At 40.8% G+C, this 23,666-nt stretch overlaps 1 protein-coding gene across 8 annotated transcripts in view; it reads right to left on the bottom strand.

Annotated features, from left to right (window-relative positions):
- Window positions 1-23,666, bottom strand: part of EYA2 (EYA transcriptional coactivator and phosphatase 2) — a 105,429-nt gene that overhangs the window by 59,294 nt on the left and 22,469 nt on the right. For 7 of the 8 annotated variants that reach the window (XM_075018724.1, XM_075018695.1, XM_075018703.1 and 4 more), the window contains exon 2: window positions 1,703-1,821. In XM_075018724.1, coding sequence (XP_074874825.1) covers window positions 1,703-1,811 — 109 coding nt within the window. In that variant the 5' untranslated portion in view covers window positions 1,812-1,821. Of the gene's footprint in view, window positions 1-1,702; window positions 1,822-22,955; window positions 23,073-23,666 lie in introns of all 8 variants that reach the window. The other variant, XM_075018710.1, reaches the window with a different exon arrangement.

Raw genomic sequence — 23,666 nt, 5'->3', positions numbered from 1 at the left:
TACATCTTCAAATTTCTTATTTTTGAAAGAGGAAAGTACAGAGTAAATACATTTGCCAGGAATGCCAAGTAGGAGTTTACCGTGTGTGAATATGCAATATGCCACTGTCATTACCAAAAAAAGGCAAGTTACACCTACGTGTGTTTCCACCCAAAAGTGTAGGACTACACGTAAAATGTGCAACTATATCAGTATAATTTTCAAGTGCACATCTCATGATAAGCACCCATGAAAATAGCAGGCCAGACATCTACGGGGACATCTAATGAAGTAAGTATTGCAACTAGACTTGCTAAAATTATAACTCTATGTGTAATACAGATCATACATTTGTGTGCATTTATTGCATTAAAAGCTCTGGCAGTCCAGTCTGAGACTTGATAAACATACAAGTATTTTCCTGTTCTTCAAATTAACAAGAAGTATTTTCAAGGGAAAGAGCATAATCTTGGTAGTACAGGGGATCATTCTGTGGAAAAATAATCCTAGTATTTCTACAAGAAACACATCAACATGAGCTGTCACTAGCAAACTGGTGTCCGACAGTACAACTGCTATGTTGGCTCTTATTTATATCACATATAACAAATACTTCCTGCACCAAGAAGTTTACAAAATTATTTTTTAAAAAATCATTTCTAGCTCTAATCTTTTCTGCAAACACATACATTTAAAAGGATGTTTCCTTTAGATTGTTATTCCTTTGACTGCTCTTGTAAATAGGCAGTCACGATGTATGTGATTTAATCACGCAATTTCTAATGCCTTAGCAAACATGCAAGCAAAACATCTCCTTAGCTTCTAAGAGCTTATAAATGAAGGGTTAAACACACTACTAAAACATAATAGCCAATGCCTTTTCCTAACTCCCCTCTAACAGGAAGGCTGACAGATCCTGACCGCAGCAAACAATAGCTGGGATTGTACTAGCAAGAACTAGTTCAGCTGCATCACTTGCCAATAATTTTTTTAGCAGATTTAACATTCTTCTGTTTCCTTCACTTGAAGAGTATGATGAGGGGGGAAGGAGGAGGAGAAGAGCAGATAAATTTCCATCAGAGCCTCAACCACTGAAAGAATTTGTCCTTGGTACCTGCCAAATATGAAACTTCAGACCAGAGGCCAGCAGGGCTAACCATTTGGAGATGATAGCAATGATCTCAGAGCGATGCAAACTGGGGCACAGAGCTGCTTTGGCAAAATGTTTTCTGGCTGCACGATACGTTGTTGGGCCTGGGAGCCCCGACACTCCCCACTCCAACAGCAGCAGCACAGCCACCGAAGCCCAAGGCTCATGTTCACACCACCACTGAGGCTCTTAGTGGGGTCCAAACAGAAACTACCAGCTCTACACAAAATATGTTTTATTAACTGCAATTATGCCAGTGGAGCAAACATATACATGCATGTGTGCATATGTATGCACCTACTATACACAGACATATATCTACATATAAAACATTTCAATTCCATTTGCATTTAAAACATTGCTGAACTAAAGGATTCAGCCACAACTGGAGCGTCTACAAAAAAATACTCCAAAATCTCAGTTGCTCATTATACTGTAGAACTAATTGTCAGAAGCAGAGGCCTTGCAAGTGGCCAGTTCTCTTTGGTTACATATATAAATATGTGTGTATATATATATGTACACACACATTATGTTAAAGCCAGTAAACAGTACGCAAAAGAGGCAGCCTACCTTCTATGTCATCTGGAGCCGTGGCATAAATGTTAGAAAGGTTAAGCTTCAGTCTGTCAGGGCACTCTCTATTTACAGTCAGGCTGGGTGATATCACTAGATCTAGCATTTCCTTATACCTGAAGGAAAACAAAGGAAAAATATAATTTATTCATTAATTATGCATGCTTACTAATGATTCAATTTTTTTTCCCTAAGAGTATAAATATTAAAGCTGATTACCTAAACCCAGGCTTCATATAAATTCCACATAATAACATTCACTAAAGTTTTCATCAAAGGGAAATGCTGAATTAAAATGCAGTACTTGCTCCCTTGGAGATTACACCCATCTGATTAATGCCTTCCCTTTCTTCCCAGATTTTGCCATACGAAAACTAAATTTCCTGATCTCTCATATGCCATCAGAGCTGGAATGTACACATCAGTGTCCAGTGAGGCTCCAGAACAGACTACTAAGGGCTGAAAATGAAGTTGAGGGCAGTTAACAGCATTATCTAGTCTTACAAGATAATAAGGTTAGTACTGGTGATAGGATCAGTTTTCCAGGGGACACCTAAACCAGGCACCTAACTACAACGTCCTGACCATTAGATGGCAGTGATACAAGGACAGTCCCTTTCACCTAAACAACCTCATCTGATTTAACCAAATATTTCAAATGAACAACATCTAGGACTTGAATCTCCAAAGAAAAAAAGTAATTGTGTGTGTGTGCACATGACCTACACTATAACAAAAACTTACAAACTCTGCATTACACAAACAGTTTGGAAAAGAGAGTGACTAAATCATTATTTCAGACCCTATGCACAACATGAATAGGTCTATTCACCTAAATACCACCATTTTCAATATACATGTCTAGCTCCAGCTATACATCTTTTCAGAAGCAGGCTCCAAAGACGCTTGCTTGAAAAAGAGCTGCTTGCTTCCCGTGGGAGTATTGGATGTTTTAGACGGATACAAAATATGGCATTAAGTATATAGATTTGAGTTTGCAAGTTTGGGTAAAGACAATGGGGTAAATATAGTAAGGAAACTGTGTTACATTACATATTTGCACAATGTCTTTTATGCAAGGCAGGTTTCTTGGACAGCTTTACCCCCATGATGTTCTGCCCTCGTGCAACCAATGCCTGCAGCTGAAATTGTGAAGAACCCACTGGACAAAGAATATCTGAAGCTAAATTTGTCAATTAATTGTATTTATTTTTTTTAAATACACACAATGCCATGGAAACCTATTTGAATTTTCTAACACTACATCAATGTATTTTGCAGCTTTTGGTTCAAGTCCAGAACAAATGTTGAAAAGAGGACTCAAAGATGCTATGCCCTTCTTTGTTTCCTGCAGCCACATAAAAGTACATCCTTGCTTCAGTCCCCCAGAGGCTGCTGGGGGGAATTAGGGCTATTAGAGAAAAGCGTAACTGTGGTCTCGGACAGAGCAGGGCCCTGGCAAGAGCAGATAGGATAGAGGGCATATGGTGGTGAGTGGATCCAAGGCACCTGGCTGCAGCCTGCATGGGCTCCCCTTTCCACTTAGCACTGAACATGCTACCTGCAAAGGCAGCTGGCACACCCCTGCTCTCAGGCTGGGACCTATCTGAGCTGGACTATAAAGGTAATAGGTGGCATGGCAGCAACAGGCCGGTAGCAATCCATAGCACACCTAAAACATCACGAAGTTCAAGACAACAGCACATAATCCTGAATTCTTGATACTGGGCTTCTGCAATACTAATCTATGTACTTCTGGGAGAAGCAAAGAGGTTTGTTTTGATTTTCTGTTTAAATACCACTGTATGACTTTACCAGCTTTGAGAAACAGAGAACAATAAACCACATACGTTCTACCTGAACCTCTCCAATCACTTTTACAAAGCCTGCAAGTCCCTGTGAGGAAGGCTGAGCATTGTTATGAACAGGCACAAACCAGATGAAGTATTTTACCTGTAACTGAACAGCAAAGACCAAAGCTGAGTTCATTTTCCCTTTCCCCACCTAACAGCTGGGAAGGCACTCTGCCCAGGCAAAAGAAGCATCCATCCTCTGTGAATTTGCAGAACTGCCAAAAATGGGTATGAAGAGGCATAACCATGTACAATGTCCACAGCCCTAGTCCTCCTTTCTCCAAATGGGATCTGGGCTCCTCTTGTCTGCCTCCCCTGGAAATCCATGTGGGCATATGCATTTTCACCTCAAAGTCCGGAGGTTGGTACAGGCTTCCTGATTATGTGCCATGAAGGAAACCTTAAGTCAGCAGTGAATGACCAATGGGGTAGAAATACAGTACTCTGAATCCAGCATTTGCGACATCCATGCTCCCTAACTGCTGTGTGTTATAGATTTGCTAAGAAAACAAGACTAGCATAAGAATCAGTGTTGCTTTGCAGCTGGAGGATCTTTGTTGCTAGTGGGCCTCAAAGGGCTCCACCTTCAGATGTGTCTCTGTAAGACGAGCACAACTGCCTCCCCTTCCCTGCCTCAGACACAGACACTAAAGCACAGCAAGACAGAAATAAAAATGCAGGTGCACAGGGGCCACCATTTGTGCCCACAACCAGTGTCTGTGCTACCAACTGCATGGAAATGCAACAAGGAGTCAGATTTGTCTAAGGATATAATAGTCCCTAGCTGTAAAAATTCCTCCCTAAGTGACTCAGTCTAATGCCAGAGCCAAAATGGCAATCCAGGACTCCTGACCTAACCCTAAACAAAACACAGCCCATGAGAAACTGTACTTAGTCCTAATAGCACTCAAAGAAGCTATGCTCCAAACTGGTACCTGCAGACACAGGCTTTACTGAAGCATATGTGCAGCCTCTTCACAGGCAGTCTCAGGCATGGGGGAGGCAGGCAGATGCCTCGCAGCCACAGACCGTCAGACAGTAAGGGATGGTCATGGCCCTTCTGCACACTTTGCTTATGCCAGAGGAAAAACAGATTCTTCTCCTGGAACGGCTATCTCACTTTTTCGCTGGCACAGCCAGGCTGTCACAGAGAAAGGGGTCAGGAAGATTTTTGTGGTGCTTACTTCTCAGTGGGGAGGAACAAAGTCTCTCCTACAAGCAACTATAGCTCCTAAGGCTCTCTTAAAAGCAGCAAGCTGGGCAGGGGCTCTTTTCCCAGAGGAATTACTTTATTTGGATCCATTGGCACCCAATTAAATTTTGTTTGCATGGCTGAGAAAGCAGGGTTCAGTTTTATACCAGGTTTTCCTTTCCACTGTAAGCAACATCCGATTTTTTTCCCCTTATTTGCTTGATGCTATACCTGAATTGAGGAAAAGCACTGCTGTCCCAGATCCTGTCAAGCTGGGGATGTTCTACATTGTTTCTCAGATAACACATGCCCTTCAGCATAATCCAAAACCCCATCATTCATGACACTGCCCAGACTGTTGCCAAGTGAATGGGAACAGATGTTTAAAGGGAAATGATCTTTTATGATGATTAATGCACTTTAATTACATCATTGTTCAGAGATTTCATTAGCTACTCTCTGACTGATGATTTTTCTACTGGTTTTGATCTGTCCATTTTCGTATTCACAAAGTCACATCTCACTTCCCCGTATTTGTTCTATAACATTTTCCTGCTTTTTTTTCAGCTTCCATTTTTCTTTAGAGTATGTATTAGTTGCGTGTACAAACAGGTAACTTTTCACAGAAATGCCTGTCTGGCTGTGCATGTCACGTATGTGTTTGCATTGTTAGTGGCTTTGCCTGTTTTGCACGCACCATTTACCGATTTGTTCATGTGCATTTCTCACTTATGTACTTCTTCACAGAGTTTCTGAAATTCCAGTTTTAACAATAGCCATCTACAGAAAATCTTCAGTAAAATAATGGAACTGGGATGGTATTTAACACAGTAAATGACATGCTAGAGAGCAACTGATGAAAATATCAGATCTTTGTTTGCTTGCTTTTTTAGACCAAAAACATTTTCTGGCTTAAGTAATGTACAGTAAATTGGTAATAAAGTTTGCTGAATATGAGCTTTTATCAAAACCAGTGATGGCAGCATCTAGCATGTTGGGCTGACAGACATCTGGAAGAGCTTTTGGCTTCTATAATTAAGAAGAAACTTGTGTGAATTTGGTGCTCAGCTTTTCCACTAGAATCTCCTACTCAAAACCCAATATTTTGCCCTGAAAGTTGGCCCACAAAATCTCTGCCAAGAACAGAAACTTTTTCTCTTTACTAGTGTTTAGGAAGGAAAAAAGAAAAATAAAAATCTTTTTCAGTCATTCTGAAGCTAGGAAGGCCAAATTAAACATTTTAAGGTTTCAAATTTTTGATCAAGGTGTTGGGGTAACCTACAGATCACATTTTCTTTTACAATGATGTCTTGAAGGCAGTGATTCCAGACCCCAATGCAAAATACTCAAACGTGTGCTGAAGATCAAAGTACTGAGAGATTCCATCTCTCTCCAGCAAAGTACTCAAAGACAGGTGTAAGCGCAATGCCAAAGCAGGTCCCAGTGTGTGGACTGAGTCAGCAAGGTGCTCTGGATACTGATGATAATGATAACTTGATGAATAATATTTTGAAAGGATGAAACAGGAAACCACTATGGCATTGTGGGCAGATGCAACCACAGCACAGCTCTGCTCAGCACAGCTGAAAGGCCAGAAGGCACTAGCAAGAGATGAAGGAGACTCCTTCCAAAGCTTGGACCTCTGCTGCTCAGGCATAATTTAAAGCATCTCTCAGTCTGCTCTAACTTGTTTTTAACATCCTCCCACAACACACTAAAGGCATCACCTCAGGACCATGGCATTTCCATCCCTGCTATGGAGGCAGTGGACTTGTTCCTAGTGGTCTGCATATTTCACTTGTCTCTACTCCATTTCTGGGGTGAGAAGATAGTATTCTGGCTTCAGTATGTACAAGTACATGAAGTGGAACAAATGTTCAAAAGAGCACTTCCAGGGCATTTTCAGCAAATAAAACACCTGGGTAATAAGTAGTACCAGGTTAAACTCAATGGCCAAGCGATTAAGAGATTTCAGAGGGAGTGTGTGCAAGGAACAGCAGAGCATTTGCCCTGTAATGACAGCAGTCTGTAGGAGAGTATGTGAGCAACAGGAGGTTGATGGTACAGTTCAGAAAGGACATACTAGACTAAAAGACAGTGTGTGTGGGGAGGAAGCTGGTGCGGTTGTGGGAAAAAAAAAAAAAAAGAGCATGAGCTCTCCATCTGCCATCAGGGGAGGAATTGATGAGTTAGGAGCCCTGCAGAATGAAGCAGGTGAGAAACCAAAGACACGACTCCTACCCTTGGAAAAAACCTGCCAGATCCTACAATGGGAAAGACAAAATACTTTAAGGGAGTAAGAAATTGCAAAGAAAGTTTGTACATGAGGAGAGAGGCAAATCAAGAAATGACTCTCCATGTAACAACCCCATGCGATGATCTTCTCAAGAATTTTTACTCATATCTGGCTAGAGGCCAAATACAAGCTTAAACCACTAGATCTTCCTAAACATATGCATATGCCAACACAGAGCCCTAGGCAGGAGTGGTACAAGCCAAGTCCTCCACTTTTAGCTTTGCTGGGAAGGAGAGGAATAGAGACAGAGATTGCAGCCTAATTGTAAGAGTAACATGCTTCCATGACTTTATCTGGTTTTAATTACTTGATCAATTGCTTTCACCTTTTTTCTCCTCAAAAAATGGTGCAGATTACTAAGTAGAAATCTGCAACTTTATGACTCCAGTGCTACTCATCATAAAAAAAAAGACAGTCTGATTCCCTGCTTCATTTCAGAAGTGAATTACTAAAAGGTAATTGCAAAAAAAGTGTGAAGATGGCTTTTTCAATCTCTAATTTGAAGAAAAAAACAAACAAAAAAACCCCAATCCTAAAAAGTTTGTTGTTCCTTCATTCCTAGAAAATACAAGATCTGTTGTTATTTTTCTCCACATGGGTAAAATTTTCAAAAGCACCTGCTATGTCTCACTGTCATTGGGAATTAAGACTTCTACTGTTTTAACCCCTTGGGAAGCACGGCAGCTTAGCCAGCTTTGCCAAGACTAACTGATTGCAAAATTATGCTTCCCATTTTACTCCGCTCCTGCACAAAAAAAGGAATCATTCATAAGCAGGGAAAATGCTATTATCTTGCAGCCACCTTCCAGGTGGTATAATAATAGGGAATCTCCCGTACTGAAGATTTTGGCTACTTCTACTCACACATTTCAAAAGCAGAGGAAAATAATTTCATTTCCTCTGTCAGTACATTCCTCCTCGCACTGTTAGGACATTTTATCTCCATCTATAATAGATCCTTTGTTCCTTCCATTTCAAGAACTCAAAAATGCTTCAGCAGGTTAAAACCACAGTGCTATTTTCTCTTTTATAATGAATCTTAGCTCATCCACAAGTACATCTATCAGATGTATGCAGGAAAGGCCTGAACAGGCATAAAGTTAAACCTGAGCTGGCATAAATGCTCATGTACAAGACTGACTGTACAGCCTCGATGACAAGATATCCTTTCAAGGTGACCTGCAGGGCAGCATGCCTCAGGCTGTTTATATTCCTGAGAGCTGCCTTTTGCTGACGTAATCAGACAATAAAAGCAGCAGTGCTTGTCTGGATTTATCATTGCCCAGCCCATTCCAGACACAAAAGTAAGAGGACTCATAGTAGTATGGCTTGTAGCACAGCACCTGGGGGTGGGGGTACATAGTTGCATTGTTCTCCAGCACATAATATCTCAGGCTAAGGATTAAACCCAGAGGAACAAGAGAAAAGTTATGCAAAAGATAGGCAAGGGACAAAGCACATCAGACTGAAATCAGATGTAAAATTGAGGTGGTAACGAGGCTGCTCCAGGTAGCGGGCACACAGCTAAGCCTTCTTGCAACTGCTTATCAGATTGAGTCAAGTCTGAGAGATGAGAAAAAAAATAAATAGGTGAGACAAAGAAGGAGCTGGAGGGTGTATTGGCTAAACTCGAGCCCACAGCAAGAAAAGTCTTTCATTTCAACTGAAGCAGGATGCCACTGGCTTTCTGAAAGAGCTGGGGAGAAATCCTCATCTGAGCAGTGCTTCTGTGTGGCTCAAAGAAGGCTGGGCAGAGGCTGCACATGGAGCATGCAGGGACACCCAAGCCCTCCCTGGCCAGAGGACAACAGTCTCAAGCTGTGCTTCTTTGCATCCCCTCATCACTCCCCTTGCATACATACTGTCACCCAGTTTTTAAAATCTTACTGTTGGTCTTCCAAAACGTTCATCTTCTGTTCAGTCCAGTACTGGAATAGCTGGTCATAAGGTTATGTTAAAAAAACCTACAACTCTAACAAAGTGAAACAGATACACATGTAGTGCTTCAGTTTAAACAAACAAAAAAACCCCAACTGGGAAACAACCACCCCAAAAATTGAAATAAGAGCGCAAGCACCCCAGTAAGACCTGGGTCACAAATAGGTTTGTTAATTCAGTAGTCAAATCGAAACTTTTCCCAAAGAAAAACAGCCCCTCCTTTTCCATATTAATTTTGTGTACATCTGAAATGATCCACTTCACATAAGAAAAAAACTGGTTTGGGTTTACATTAAGATTTTAAAATTCCTTTTTCTTTTTTAAATGTGTTAATTCTAAACAATTTTAAGAAAAATAACTGAGAAAATAACAAAATAGACCATTTCTGTCACACTTCTGAAACCACTATTGTTTAAAAATACCCAAAGTATTCCAACAGCTTTAAAATCCTTTCCCACATGGTTGTTTTGTTTTGGGTTTTCTAAATGAGAAAGTCTTTTTGATAGAAATTTTACTTTCACTGGAAGTTTTCTGTCTTTCTCTAACCCATAAACCAGACAGTAAAAAACAGATTAAAAATCCTGTCTCATGAATTTTTTGAGCCAACTTCACTTTTTTTTTTTTTGAGGAAAGTCTGCCTTAAGATATTTGAGTGCTTGGGACTGGCAAAAATAATTGCATGCCTTGTTTCCCTGGAAGTCCTGAATTTCCAGAAGCATTGGCTTGCTTCACCAGGCTTCATCACCTGCTATTCTGGACTGCTTTTCCATTATTTTTTTTTAAACATGCTGTTTCTTTCTTGTCTCAGACCTGTTGATTTAAAAAAAGCAGGCTGTCTTAATATAAATAAATGTTCTTCCTACTCCCAGCAAGGCTTCACTGCTCCCTTCTCCAGGTGCTCTTTCCCCACCCCCCAGGCTGCAGACACAGAGCAATAGTGAGAAGAAAGAGGGGGGCCGGGCTGGGCTGTGATCCCCCCTACACTTCCTGCAATTAACTCGGGAAGAGATTGAAGGAAGATAGACCAGGGGAAGCATCAGGATTTTCTGGTTGAGCAGTCCAAGGTAAAGGGGATTCAGTGCACATAAAAACAAACAAGACCTGCTACCTTCACTGTTTGTTATGAAGGCACAGTCTGAAAGGTAGCTTGAAAACTTGAAGCAAGCTAATGATGGGGTTCGCGCCACAGACTTTCAATCCAGCAGCCTATCCAGGAAATACATTATATAATTGCTTTGAGTCACTGGGTTTTTTAAAATTGATTTCAACACTAGTATTTCACTTGGAGTAAGTCAGAGTGAGAAAGCTGAATTTTCAGAATGCCTTTTTTTGCTCTATTGCACCTGTTCGCTAAATGGAGCAACATTTGCAAACGATCTTCTTATTCGCCAAAAAATAAAATTACTCAGCTGTTTTACTGTGGACAATGAAGTACCACACATAACAGACTAAGTTGGTAAAGAAACGCTATGAGCTTATAGCCTACAGTCTTTTAAAAAATAAAACTGTATGTGTATACGTACATATAAATACATACACACAAATGTACACATATAATCTCTTCCAGTTTCCACATTTCTCTTTGACATTCACAAGCTTTTTAATTCCATTACACCTCTTCCTATTCAGATTCCCCAAGCGTGCCAGGGCTGCATGTGACTACAGAAAACCACTCTGGCAGCTCCAGCTGCAGAACCATGGTCCATAACGCAAAACACTCCCTCCAAAGACAGGGCTTCACAAACCAGGTACTGTAGGGTCCAGCTCATGAGACTTATTTGTTGCTACTTAGGCACCTCTTTCCACTCCGAAGAACTATGCTTTTTATCCCTTCTCCTCAGAATCACAAGAGCTAAAAACTCACTTAAATGTAAATTGCAAATATATGATTTAAGAAAAATGATGAGATTTGGAATGAGGAAATATTCATGCTGAAATCATCTGGGTTCTGCTACAGGAGTGTGCAAGAATGTGTTTTGTCTTGTAGCCTACTTGGTACTTTTATGTCAAGTCACTGATTTCATCTAGCTTTGAAATTTATAGGAAAAGGAGCTCTGAGAAACCAAATCATCTACAATTCTTGAACAGAAGAATTCCTCCACAGAGAAGAAAACCTAAAGAAAACAAATAAAAATAACTCATTCCACAAATTCTGCAGTGCTTGGAATCAGCAGAGTTGTGGGGTTTGTGGGATGGGACCACAGAAAAGATGGCTGCGGGCAGCAGCGCGCTCCGCCACACACCCCATGCTCCACGCAAGAAGAGATGAAAGCAGTTACTCTGCCTGCTGCTACTGCAGGACCTATCTACATGCAATTGCAGAAAAAAACCATAGATTTAAACTGCACTAAAAGCAGCACAATTCTGACATGGAATGAGGAAAAACTTTTATGTTCTAACATACCTTTTCACTGGGTAAATACGTATTTTGCAGGGCCTTTAGCAGGCGCGTGGCTAATTCACAAGGGGAAGCAAAACAAAAGGGAAACCTGAATAGAACACAACCAGAATAGTAATTTCTGTCAAATCTGTATGAATATACCAGAATGTTCTCAACAATGCTGGTCAGCAAATGGGAGAAATGCTGACATTATCATCCTTGTTTCTTCAAATGTCAAACTTTTCCAGCCATGAAGCTGCCTCCTCATACAGAAATACATGAAAGATTCTTTCTATTGCCCACAATCCTCCTCTGAGCATGCTCCCCCACATCCACGCTAGTGGCTCACCTCCACATTTGCCACCATGGTACTGAGGCTAGTACTTTTACACTGTTCCCTCTATTATGTTTTTTAATCACTTCTTGCCAGTAGGGTTTGAACCTGATTTTTTTTTTTTTTTTGGGGGGGGTGGGGGGTGGAATTGTCCCTCACTTAGTTTTCTGCTTTACACATGCCACGGTGAGGAAGGAGTACCACCTATATTTGGACATGAAACTCTGGTCTTACCAGCAGAAAAAAAAAAAAAAAAAAAAAAAATCATTCTCAGGAGTGGACACTGGTGTGTGTGTTTGCAGAGCTGGGGCATTATTTTGTAAAACATTCATATTAATACATTGTAACGTAAAGCAATTACACAAGCAAAATTAAGCAGCCAGAAACTACTTCAGCTCTACCAGCCCAAGATGAAGTAGAGACAATAAAGCACTAAACATCACAGAAGAACATCTGCTTCAGAAAGTAGTGAAAAATCGCAAGTGGAAAACAGAGCTTTCCTTTCCCACACTGCAACATGGCATGACAGAATCTATTTTTAGGTAGTAATTTGCGTAAAACAATATATTGAATGCAGCAAGTAATAACTTCTGTAAAACTATGTTCAATACAGCAGGACAAGACAAAGAAGTCATCACTAGTTGCACAGGGCTCAGGAGGGAAAACACCATGCAAACAGCACACAAAAACCATCGCCAGACAGCCCTGAAGTAGCAGAGCGCTGCTACAGCAGCTACGACTGCTGGCTGAATACATCCATGAATTACAGGGCAACATTCTCTCACTGCATACACAACATGTTTCGAGCCATGTGTCCCACTCGTGTCCCTTTCACTCTGTTTCAGTTTGAGCTGAACATTAGTAGCAACCTCATTTTCCTCCTGCTACTCAGCAGTCAAGGGAAGGAAGAGAGGAGCTGGATAATTTCTTAAAACCAAGAGAAACGAAGATGGTTTCACGCAGTGAAACTTGGCCATTATCTGGAACAAGTGCCAAAGGGAAACATTTTCCAGGAAGTTTAGTGCCGGATGGCTTTACCTTTGGGAGAGGAGTGCTGGCTGGAGGGAGCGCTGGCAGCTGTCTTTCTCCACAGATGGATGGCTTCACGTTGTTGTGGATTTAAATGCGCATGGTTACCCATAAACATTTATACCAGCCAGATCCTAAAGAACTCCTGATTCAAAGGGTAGTGACACATCATTCATGAAGTTTCCACAGAAAAACGAATGTACTAGAAAATACTTGCCCACAATGTTTGAGAGGTAATGCTTTTAATAAAATCCACAGGTAACTCTGTGCAGGAAAGGGTGTTGCTCACGGAAGACCAGTTCTCACAGAGGACACAGTGAGAACAAATTAGTTCTGCCACAGAGAAATAGCAGATCAAGCCCTGGTCTGAGACTCGGAAAACCCGGGGTTTTCTCCCCACTCTGCCCCTGGTAACTCACCTGATCCCTAGGCAAGTCCTCTCTGCCACCACTGTACTTTCTGACCTTTGTGTGCCTTCCCTACACAATCTGCAGGACAAGTGTTCCTCTTCTGTGTATGTGCCTGCCAGGGCGATGGATTCGCCCTGAGGCTCAACACTGTGTGGGTGGGAAGGACTGTCTTGTCCCACTTCTGCAAAACTGGGACAGCACATTTAATACCAAAGTCAATAGGCCCGTGTGCTCTCGCTAGGGAAAGCCACCCTTCAACCCTCCTGCTTTGCTCTCCTTATCGATAAAACAGGAATGACCGTATTAAGCCTATGGGACGTCTGAATAAAACTGCTCTGTTAGTGCTAAGGTTTATGGAAATACCAGATTCACAAAGTTTAGATCATTCTGTGATCAACATTGAATTTCTGGCTGGACCATCTTCAAACATGTTGAGTCAAACCAGTAAAGCCTAACAATGTAAAAAGAGCTGCTTCCCTCCTTTTGATCCTGTGTCCTACTCTCAGTGGGACTTCCAGGTACTGTTGTACTAAATAAACAGCAACAACAAAAATTACATATATAAATTTTTCGCTAGAGCTGCAGTTTATCTTGAAGTAACACATGGCAGCTTCTGCTGAGTTCTTCCAACACGGAAAGCACTTTGTTTTACCCCCTGTGACTGGACCATGTCAGACTCAGCACTGCTACCACAACTGCATCAATAGCAGGAGATTTTAGAAAAATGTGCTTGGGTGTTTTGAGCACATTAGCATCCACGTTGTCCACAGGCATAATACTGCTAAACACTGTCCTGCAAAAGCATCATTCTACGGACAGACAGGAGGAGACATGGACCTGTGCTAACCCTGATATGAGCCAAGCATGCATTGACCCACAGTTTGTACTGGTCTGGATATCTTCAGTAGTCATATTTACCTTTGCAGCTATCTCATATGAATGATCCAGGGAAAACAAGATGGACTGAATAATCCAGACTCTCTTAGAAGGTCCTGACCAACCCCTGCCTCAGGGACATCATAGGCAGCCTCAGCTGCGCATATGCACTGGGGCCTTAGATGCTGTAGGGCTGGCAGCCGCCTCTACAAACAGCAACGTGGTGCAGTATAAAGGTGCATGTTGTCACAAGGCTGAGTCTGACATCAGCTAGGGAAAACTATGTGTAGTTGTTGAAGGAGACAACCAAGAATTGCAATTCTAGTCTTGCTCTGTCACTAACAGATTGGGCAAGTTTCTCACGACTACATTAAGGCCTCTGTAAAACTGCAAAATACAGTATAAACTGCCAATTAAGCTCCTTTTAGGGGCTGGGAAATGCTCTGAAATCTTTAGGTGAAATCTGTTACACTGCTGCAGTATCAATATCCATGCTGATGAATAATTACCATCCTGAATATGAGACAGCCAAGAAGGAGGTGAGGCACGAGAGCTGTCCTTCAGGGCATGTTCTCTCACTCATTTTTGGTCCAAAAGCTCTCCATTCCCAGACTATGAGAATTTCTTCACCCTTTTGATTTACTTCTTAAACCTGCCAGAGTCCTGCAATGGCTCCAACAACCCAGTGAGAAAGGTAAGGCTGCCTCTTTATAACAGGCCTGTGTCAGCACCTCCATTCTCAGCCTGTAAAGGAGTAGCATTCAGGGAATAATAATTCAAAAAGAGCTATGGGAAAAGAACTATGAAATGTAAGTTAGTAAAAGGACCTTGGATGTGAGGAAAAAGTCTAGCATAACAGTACAGGTGAGGCTGGAGTGAGAATGACGTACCCTCTCCTTGGTTAAATCCCCCAAGTCAGACTTTCTCTGACCAGAAAAGACAGCAAAGAGGAAGGTCTGTTGTACATGTAGGAGACGGAAAGCATCTTACTTTGATTGGGACTCTCTTTTCCCACCCTTCTGCCCCCAGTGAGGGAAGATTATCTCATCTGTGTGCAGGAATAATCCAAGGAAGATGATTCTCAAGAATTCAGAAGCAACAAATGTTTTATAATCATGTTTTATATCTTTAGTACACTGTTTCATCTAATTATGAAGTATCTTGATGAGAGAAAACACCAATGCCAGCCTCATTGTCCTAAACACAATTGATGCCCTTACATACCAGAAGGAAACAGGACAAAGTCTGTGGTGTCTCTAAAACTGAAGACACTTTCTTAAGAAACTGGAAGTATAACACAATTTAACAATGTGTCTGAAAACCCTGTACTGCTTTGGCTTGCTCTCATAGTCTGGAATTTAAGCAGTATCCCAACCATCCCTCAGCTCCTCATATTTAAAAGAAAAAAAGTTAAAAAAAAATAATTTTGTGGCAGTCCATTACTACACATGAGGGAGAACAAAAACTCTAACACCACTCCCCCACCCTCCCAAAGCTGGCTTCCCTAATTGCTTCTCTCTGCCCGATAGATTTTTGGGTTAGGGTTTTCAGGGCAGGGGGGAGGGGGATGGGTTTTTCTTTTCATTTCGAATTTTCCTTGTTGTGGTCTTAACTAAAACATCACTAAATCAGACCTTGTAATTGCTGATTGAGCATGTCTGTGGCAGCAGTGGGACATAAACCCTGCTACCTGGTCTGAGGGCACTTCTGCAAAACTGGGACAGCACATTTAATACCAAAGTCAATAGGCCCGTGTGCTCTCGCTAGGGAAAGCCACCCTTCAACCCTCCTGCTTTGCTCTCCTTATCGATAAAACAGGAATGACCGTATTAAGCCTATGGGACGTCTGAATAAAACTGCTCTGTTAGTGCTAAGGTTTATGGAAATACCAGATTCACAAAGTTTAGATCATTCTGTGATCAACATTGAATTTCTGGCTGGACCATCTTCAAACATGTTGAGTCAAACCAGTAAAGCCTAACAATGTAAAAAGAGCTGCTTCCCTCCTTTTGATCCTGCTTAACACACTCTTCTTCATAAATGCTGTAGGCAAAGCTTGTACAGCACTAATGCAATTGCTATGAAAAGCACTATGAATGCAGGTGCTTGCTCATTACCACTTAACCCTGAAGCTGCTTTCCAAGTGCATGGCCTGAACATACAGCTGATTTGCTCCTGGATTATGAAATCCAACTGTACTCTGATATACCTTCCCTGCTTTAATTTGAAGTAAATCAGGTTACCAATCTAGATTTAGTAAATATTGTGGTTAAATAAATCAAATTTATAAGCTTCTAATGTTCACTTAGTCACAATCCTTTCTCTTCATTTGGAAAGAGCAGAGAGTGGTCTTGGAGGAGAGGCTATCACTCAGCTGAACTTCAAGAAGTTATCCTTCCCTCCTCTTGTTCACTGATATAATTAAAGCCATCTGTCCCCCTCTCTTTTGACTCTTAATAAAATAAAAATCAAGTGTCATTATTAATAATGATTATTGATCTCAAAAAATTTATTTGAAGAAGGAAATGTTTTCTACAGGTTACAGCCAAGAATTCAAAGGTTTTAATTCCCAGCTCTGACACTAACTCATTGGCCACACACAGCACATCTCCTTTACCCATTCCCTATTATAGCGCTGTTAAAGGTCTATTTAACTTTAGAGCAAGCAGTTCTGCACACCAGTAATTCTTGGTTACCGGACCTTGGGTACCTCCATGTGCAAGGTTTCATCTGTCCATACAAATGCAGAAAGGTTTGTGCTGTCATTACTGGCAATCATATGCACACGAGATAACGCATTTTTACAGCACTGAGCTCACCCTATGTTTTTAAAAACACTAGAAAAAGTTATTGTTTAGGTTAAGGTCTTCAAGAACCTGTGTGAAATGTGTAGGAGTTACTCTGCTGGTGTATATTATTTCTGTAGTGAAAGTTGGTTACTTCATCATTAGAAATAACAAACTGTAAATTTTGTTGTTCCTGTACTTAACTGGAAGGTTCAGAAGGGATATTCTGAATCAGAAGACAGGCTGATGATGGTAGTTGATACATAAAAGTTAAGTGGAGCCAACTTCTCATTTTAAAGAGCTACAGTACAACAGCAGTGAGCAAAGGAACATAACCTAATTGTTGCATACCTTCTGGATGTTAGGAGAAAACGACAACTAATCAAAAGCAATGCTTGAGCAATAACTGCACTGTGATTCGTCACTCATGCCAATTAATAGTGTGGAAGCAGCCAAGGGGAAAAGGAGTTTGCTCAGAGCAAATGTTCACATGGTGTTTTCCTGGTATTTATTCCATTAATAATTTGTTTCTGTGGATATTTGAAAGTCAGGGTAAAATAACAACATAGAAATAATACATGGGACCTCTTGATTCACTTTGTGGGTTCAGGTTGACTGAGGTCTGATTTCCCAAGAGTTTTGGTGTGACAATAGGCTGAAGCTTTTTCTTTAAGCCCAGGTGAAAGCTAATCTGGGCCCAAGATCCCAAAGCTGTTAGCATCAGGTGTATTTTCAAGACAGAGGAATGGGATTTTTACAGGGATGACCAGAGGATATTACTGAACAAGGAAGAGTTACGGAGCACCTTTGCAGAGATCCTGCCATCCTGTCACTGATACACCGCAGCACAGCATGGAAGTGAAAACCAAATGACAAATGCACCAACCCGATGCCATTCACACAAACATCCTTGTTTTCCTTTGCAAAGTCTAATCTGATAAAGAAAAACACTTCCTGAAAGTGCCATTTTGTGATATTAAACAGGCCTCAAATTACTTACCAAGGTACAGAGGGACACTGACATTTGAAGTGCAGGAGTTTTGTTTTCAGTCTTGTTTTCCCCCCTGTGACTACTGCATTTGAATAACTGGAATTTTTAAAATCCCTTTTCCTCCTCTCACCATGATGTAATGCAACTGTTGCACAAGACTAACAATGTAGAGCTACCGCTGCTGGAGCCAAGTTTGGCACCAAGAGAGATTAGGGTTGGCACCAAACACCATGATCTTTAAAATAAATTTGGCAGACATACTGAAAAGGTTTGCCATTGCTGCCATAAACAGCATACAGAGCAGTAAACGGAAAAGTGCTGAAAGAGACCATGGTTTTGTTACTGGAACAAAGACATCAATTAGCTAACCACTTAATCTAGCACCTACTTATATACGAAAACTAAGGAGTTTTACAATGGCATGTCAAAATTAAGGGCAGTAGCAGGGATCAAAGTGTAACAAAACCATGCCTTTCATATGTCCATCATACCAAACTGAACCTACAAAAACCACCACCTAGCTACCTATTAGCCAGGAAAATCTCTGTGCACAACTGCAAGTTCCACTAGATTATTCAAAGAAAAATACTTGATCCATACAGGAACATACCTGTCTCAACAAATTTCTCTTTCCAGTACTTTTCAGTTATGCTTTCCCAAGAGGGAATTTGCTCCTACTCAATGCTGCAGCAGTGCTCTGGGAAGAGATGTGCACATGTATTTTTCTTTTTTAAATGCAGATGGAATGGAGAAGAGAAATGCAAGTTTTCCTCACTGTATCCCTCTCGGTTTGAACTGAAAAAGCGTGGGCTGATTTTCTCTGCTCTATATAAAAGACTGATGATTTGTGATGTGGACATCTGCCTGCAACTGGACAGATGCCACCAGCTTATTTTAGACAGACAACTAGACAGCCATGTAATAGCAGCATTTTTCAATTGCTACTAATTTTTTTTTAAAATTCATTACCTAGCTGAAAAACTCCATATTCCATCCCAAGTTTCAAAAGTCTATAAGCACCAACTCCCAAACAAGAGACCACCTTCACCAGGCAGATAAAATCAGAAGCATGTGTGGTGCCATAACAGCTTTTTGCCAGTCTGGTTAGCACTAAAACATGTAAGAACATTCAAAGCAGATTTCAAGTGATTTATCTGATCCTCAGTAGTAACCATGCCCTTTCATAAATAGTACTGACAAGCACTCCTAATGGGATATGCAACACAGTGTTTGTGTGTGAAGACATATAAGTTATAGCCACCTGTTGCAACTTACTTAGGCATAGATGAAAAGCAAGAATTGGTTTAAAGGTGAAAACTTGACTTTTTTTTTCCTCCCACCCCCAAAAATCAAACCAACTGAAAAAGACAGGATCTGATTACTATGACCTAACTTTTTGCCAGATGGCTTCAAATTCTTCAAACAAAACCATCAAATCTGAAAACAGAGGACAACTTTAAATGTCCACAAACCATGGTATCTTTTACTGGAAGACGTTTACAGCTTCAATGACAAAACTAGGATCTTAAAGACCACTTTGTTTCACTAAATACCAGTTTCCTCCTATCATGTTATATATATATATCACTTACCCTTGAGAACACCAGTCCAACTCTCAAGAAGCTACTCTGTAGTACAGCTCATCACCTCTGAGGCCACCTGTCAACAGTGACTGCTCAAGCACAATGCCAAGTCAGGAGAGTACTGTAAACATAAGAGTGCTAAGATTCAAAACAGCAACAGAGGCGACTGCTTCATTTACAGGATGGCAAGACAGCTCAGGAAAATTTCTTGCAGGTACAGAAAATGGTAGCTACCTAGAGTTCATTCAAATAACCTAAGAAAAGAGTTTTATCATCTGTACAGATTAGGAAATCCAGCTGCAAGTAAAAGCCAACTTTAGCTTCTTGGATATTTGAGAACAAGCTTACATGTGCCATTAAGAAGGTGACTGCCTTAGACTTAAAAGTCAGATTTGATCTGCAATATCCCTAGCTCAAAGGCAAATTTCTCTCACACACATGGGACTTCAAAGGCCCTCACCCTTGCACAGCCCAGAAGAGCAGCCTGACAGCCTGGTTCAACAGCTGATGCATTTCCTGACATTGGATTAACTTCAGCTCATTGCCTTCAGCACAGTTTATCTCTGACACTTTTATGGAATAACTTCTACAACAGACAAAAGAATCAAAAATAATTTCCTCCCTACAGCTACTACAGGATGGCACAGATATGTCCAATTCACTTAGAAGCAGCATGCAAAGATGCTCTTGCTGACCCCCACTGTTTGCAGCAATGAGCTACTGAAAAAAAAAAAAAAAAATCAACCGTACAAAATATCTGAATGCAGTACTTGGCTTCCAAAGGAAATACAGCAGCTCACCTCTTTTTCTTCTTCCCAGAAAGTAGTCCTGGTACCTCTAGTGAAAAACAAGGACAAAGGAGATTGTGTCTAATTTCAGGGGTTTTTTTACTAGTGCATATACAGGAGTAAAACAAAAATTGGAGTAAAGGGGTTTGAGCTCAGGCAAATTACAGTACTACATTAGAGATCCACCATAAAATACTAACATCAATAAAACTGCAATTGGGAAAAAAAAAATTACTTTTTTCTCAAGTGGAATTGTCAGAAATGGCAAATTGACGCCATAGTCTAGTGGCTAGGGTTCTCATTAGGGAGACTTGGATTCAGTTCTGTGTCAGCCACAGGTTTCCTGTTACCAGAGTATTTTACAAAGCCAACTCATATTTAATCTGCTTACCTCTATTTCCCTTCTCTGTAAAGTAGGGATTACTGCATTTTTCCACTTCTGATCACACTGAGTTCAAAACCATGAAGATAATGTGCTGGACTCAGGTAAGTCAGCACAATGGCGTGAGGGACAAAACTATACAAATGCCAGAGACAGAAAAGCAACCCTACACCTACTAAAAATGCCATAAACCCAGCATATTTCTGACTTTTCCCTACTACTTCACAACTTATCTCTGCTCTTCTGCCAATGCAGAGAGCAGACATCACCTGCAGTTGTCAATACAGAAGAGAAGCTCTCACATTCCTATTTTCTCCTAGACCACATAACATCTCTCCTCCTTCCTACACCCAACTTCTGCATGGCTAAATTCTCCCTTTAATTCACATTTGGCTGTGTAACTCTGCTATCCCAGTCATTCTACTCCAGTTGGTCTGGTTTTACCCTCAAGCAATAGGTGCTAGGTATGTTGTGCATCTTCTCTTAGCACATGTCCCGCCATGGTTCACATGAAGCATAACCAATCTGCTAACCCCTGGACAGCTGCTGGTTTTACAGGCTGTCATCACAAAGACTGCCTGTGTGCCTGCTTGTGGGATTTTGATTCTTTAGGAGCCCAGTTCAGTTCAGCTGCAAATTTAAGCATGGAATTGAAATGGCACAATTAAGAGAACCAACTTCACTTAGTTTAGCTTCTCTTCGCAAACTAGCATTGGGGCTCATCTAATGTCTTTAAATCCTGCATCTCTCACTTCTAACAGTTCCTGAAGGTTAATAAGGTGCATTTTCAGCAACAGATACTACAGAGTAAATGGATGCAACAAAGATCCTGAACTGCAAGCTTTCGTAAGAGAGGACAGCTTGTACCAGAACCTCTCCCTCTAAAACTGGTCTAGGAGCTACTTCCTTAGTGTGCATGTGTCAGTAGGGTAGAAGCTGAGCAAGACAAAAATCAGTGAGAAAAATAACACAAAATCAGAAGAATGTGTGACATAAAAGTAAAAAAAGCTCCTGGGACATGGGCCTGAGAAAAGCCTTTTGAAATGTTACAGAGTACTACTGAAAACCACAATCCCTGTTCCTCTCTGTGCACTGGATGGAAAAAAAAAACCACACAACAAGAAAAACCAAACAAAAAAAAAAACACAAAAACTTGCAGTACAATTTATAAACAAAAAACCAAGTTTCCACTAGAATTACACTCCATCTATTTCCCTCTGTCATAGGGCTGTCCACAAGAACTCAAGTTTCTGGCTTGCTGGGGAAAAGGTTAACATCTACTTGAAAAACACAACTTTTTCCTTGTCCTGCCACATACCAGTTTGCCAGTAAATATGTGGGACAAATACTTTGAAAAGCACATACACACACCTTAAGCAAAAATCCAAGTTTTAAAAAGCAATAGCCTGACACTGAGAGCTATAAGAGTTAAAATTTTTCTCAAAGTTAAGCATACATTTTTCCATACAAGCAGCTGAATCATGGATATTTTAAAGAGTAGTTTATTAAGCACAACATAGCATATCTCCTACTCAGCTCTATAAAATGTGTCCAGTGCTGTACAAAGCACTAAAAAGCATTTAAATTGGGAACTTGCTGGCATCCACTGGCACAGCAGAATTGAGAGAACTAATCCAACAGCTGTCTTCAAACACAGCAGATTTATACTGTGAGTTTAGTCAGTAGCTGTAGTTATCTGACTTATACCAGAACACAAAATGAGTAGTGGTGGTCTCTGGACTAATGTAAGGTGTGGCAACACCTGAAATACACTCTCCTGACGTTAGTTGCATAGCTTCTTAGTGGAAGCATTCAATTTTGGTTAATACAAGAGTATAGTCAAAGAAAAAAGCCAAAAAAAGGCTACATACTAGTCAGTTTATCAAGTATCTAGATACAGAATGGTTCTGTTCGTCTTTTGCATTGCTATAGCACTGAATTTGCAGGCAACACCCAGAAACTGAAAATTGGCGTGATTTAATAGTCCACCACTTTTTTTTTCGTGGTATATGTTTATGTTTATTTTTTAAAGGGAAGAGGAGATAATATCAGAGAAGCAGTGATATAAACATTAACCTTAGCTGTAAGGAAACTTAGATTCAAGTATGCATTCAAAAGTGCAATGCATGGGAATACTGCTAATTGGTTTTAGAATTCAAAATTGAAGCTCAGTGAATTCAAGGGGAAAACAGAGTTACAGGAATACCGCATGAATTTATGAATAACTGAGTGGGTAAATGAATTTCTAGAAAGGCTGGCAAAATTACCCTCAGTTACACCAAAACTTTGGGTTCATGCCAACAAAAGCTCTATGGTTTTCAACAGGAGTACTCAGGTGGGCAGAACTTCAGGTTTAGTTCTCACTTCAAAATGGGGTTTTCCTGTGGCCTATAAAAATACTGCACCTCTTACCATCTCTACTCTTCCTTACGTTAGAGCAGCCTGATGACTGTGTACATTCCAGGGCTGGAGGATGGCAGAGATGTTACAGACTTGGAAGGCAACAGAGCAAACTTCTGTGGATGCCTCCTGTAAGGATGGAAACTGAAGATGTCAGAACCAGAAATCACTCTTTCCTCATATTCTGCCAATAGCGTAAGTTGAGTTTCTAAGAAGCTGTCCTTTTGTTTAAATATTTTTAAAGACTGCTATCAGGGACAACACTGAGGTCATATGAAAGCTGAGCCTGGCTTCTCCTCTCCACCTCCCATCCCCCAGGCCCCTCTCTCTCCAGTTTATTTGGCAGAAAGGCATTGCACAGCATCTTGGATCCAGCATTGCTACGGGAGTGTTCCTTAACATAATTAATTTGCCAATGATACAAATCTCCAACCAGCATGTTTAGTACTGCTGATGATTTATGAAATGCCAGGGATCATTCCCTCACCAGTGATAAGCTCTTTCAGTCTTGTGGTTTTGTATGAAACTTCTTGCAATTGCTAAGACCATTCTCATCTCTGCATTGCTCCCAAACAGTGCACAGGTAGAGAGCTGCAGCAAGGATTTCTTCAATGAATTCCAGGTTATGTATACACACAAATAATATAGAGGGTCAGATTATGAATTCTTGCGTACTTTCATATGCAAAAAGCCCAGAGTTTGCTTTGGAACAGAGACAAGCCT

Source organism: Buteo buteo, chromosome 2 (assembly GCF_964188355.1).
Source record: "Buteo buteo chromosome 2, bButBut1.hap1.1, whole genome shotgun sequence".
Classification (NCBI taxonomy): Eukaryota; Metazoa; Chordata; class Aves; order Accipitriformes; family Accipitridae; genus Buteo; species Buteo buteo.
The sequence above is the reverse complement of the archived record's forward strand: the minus strand, read 5'-3'. Positions and strand labels throughout refer to the sequence as shown.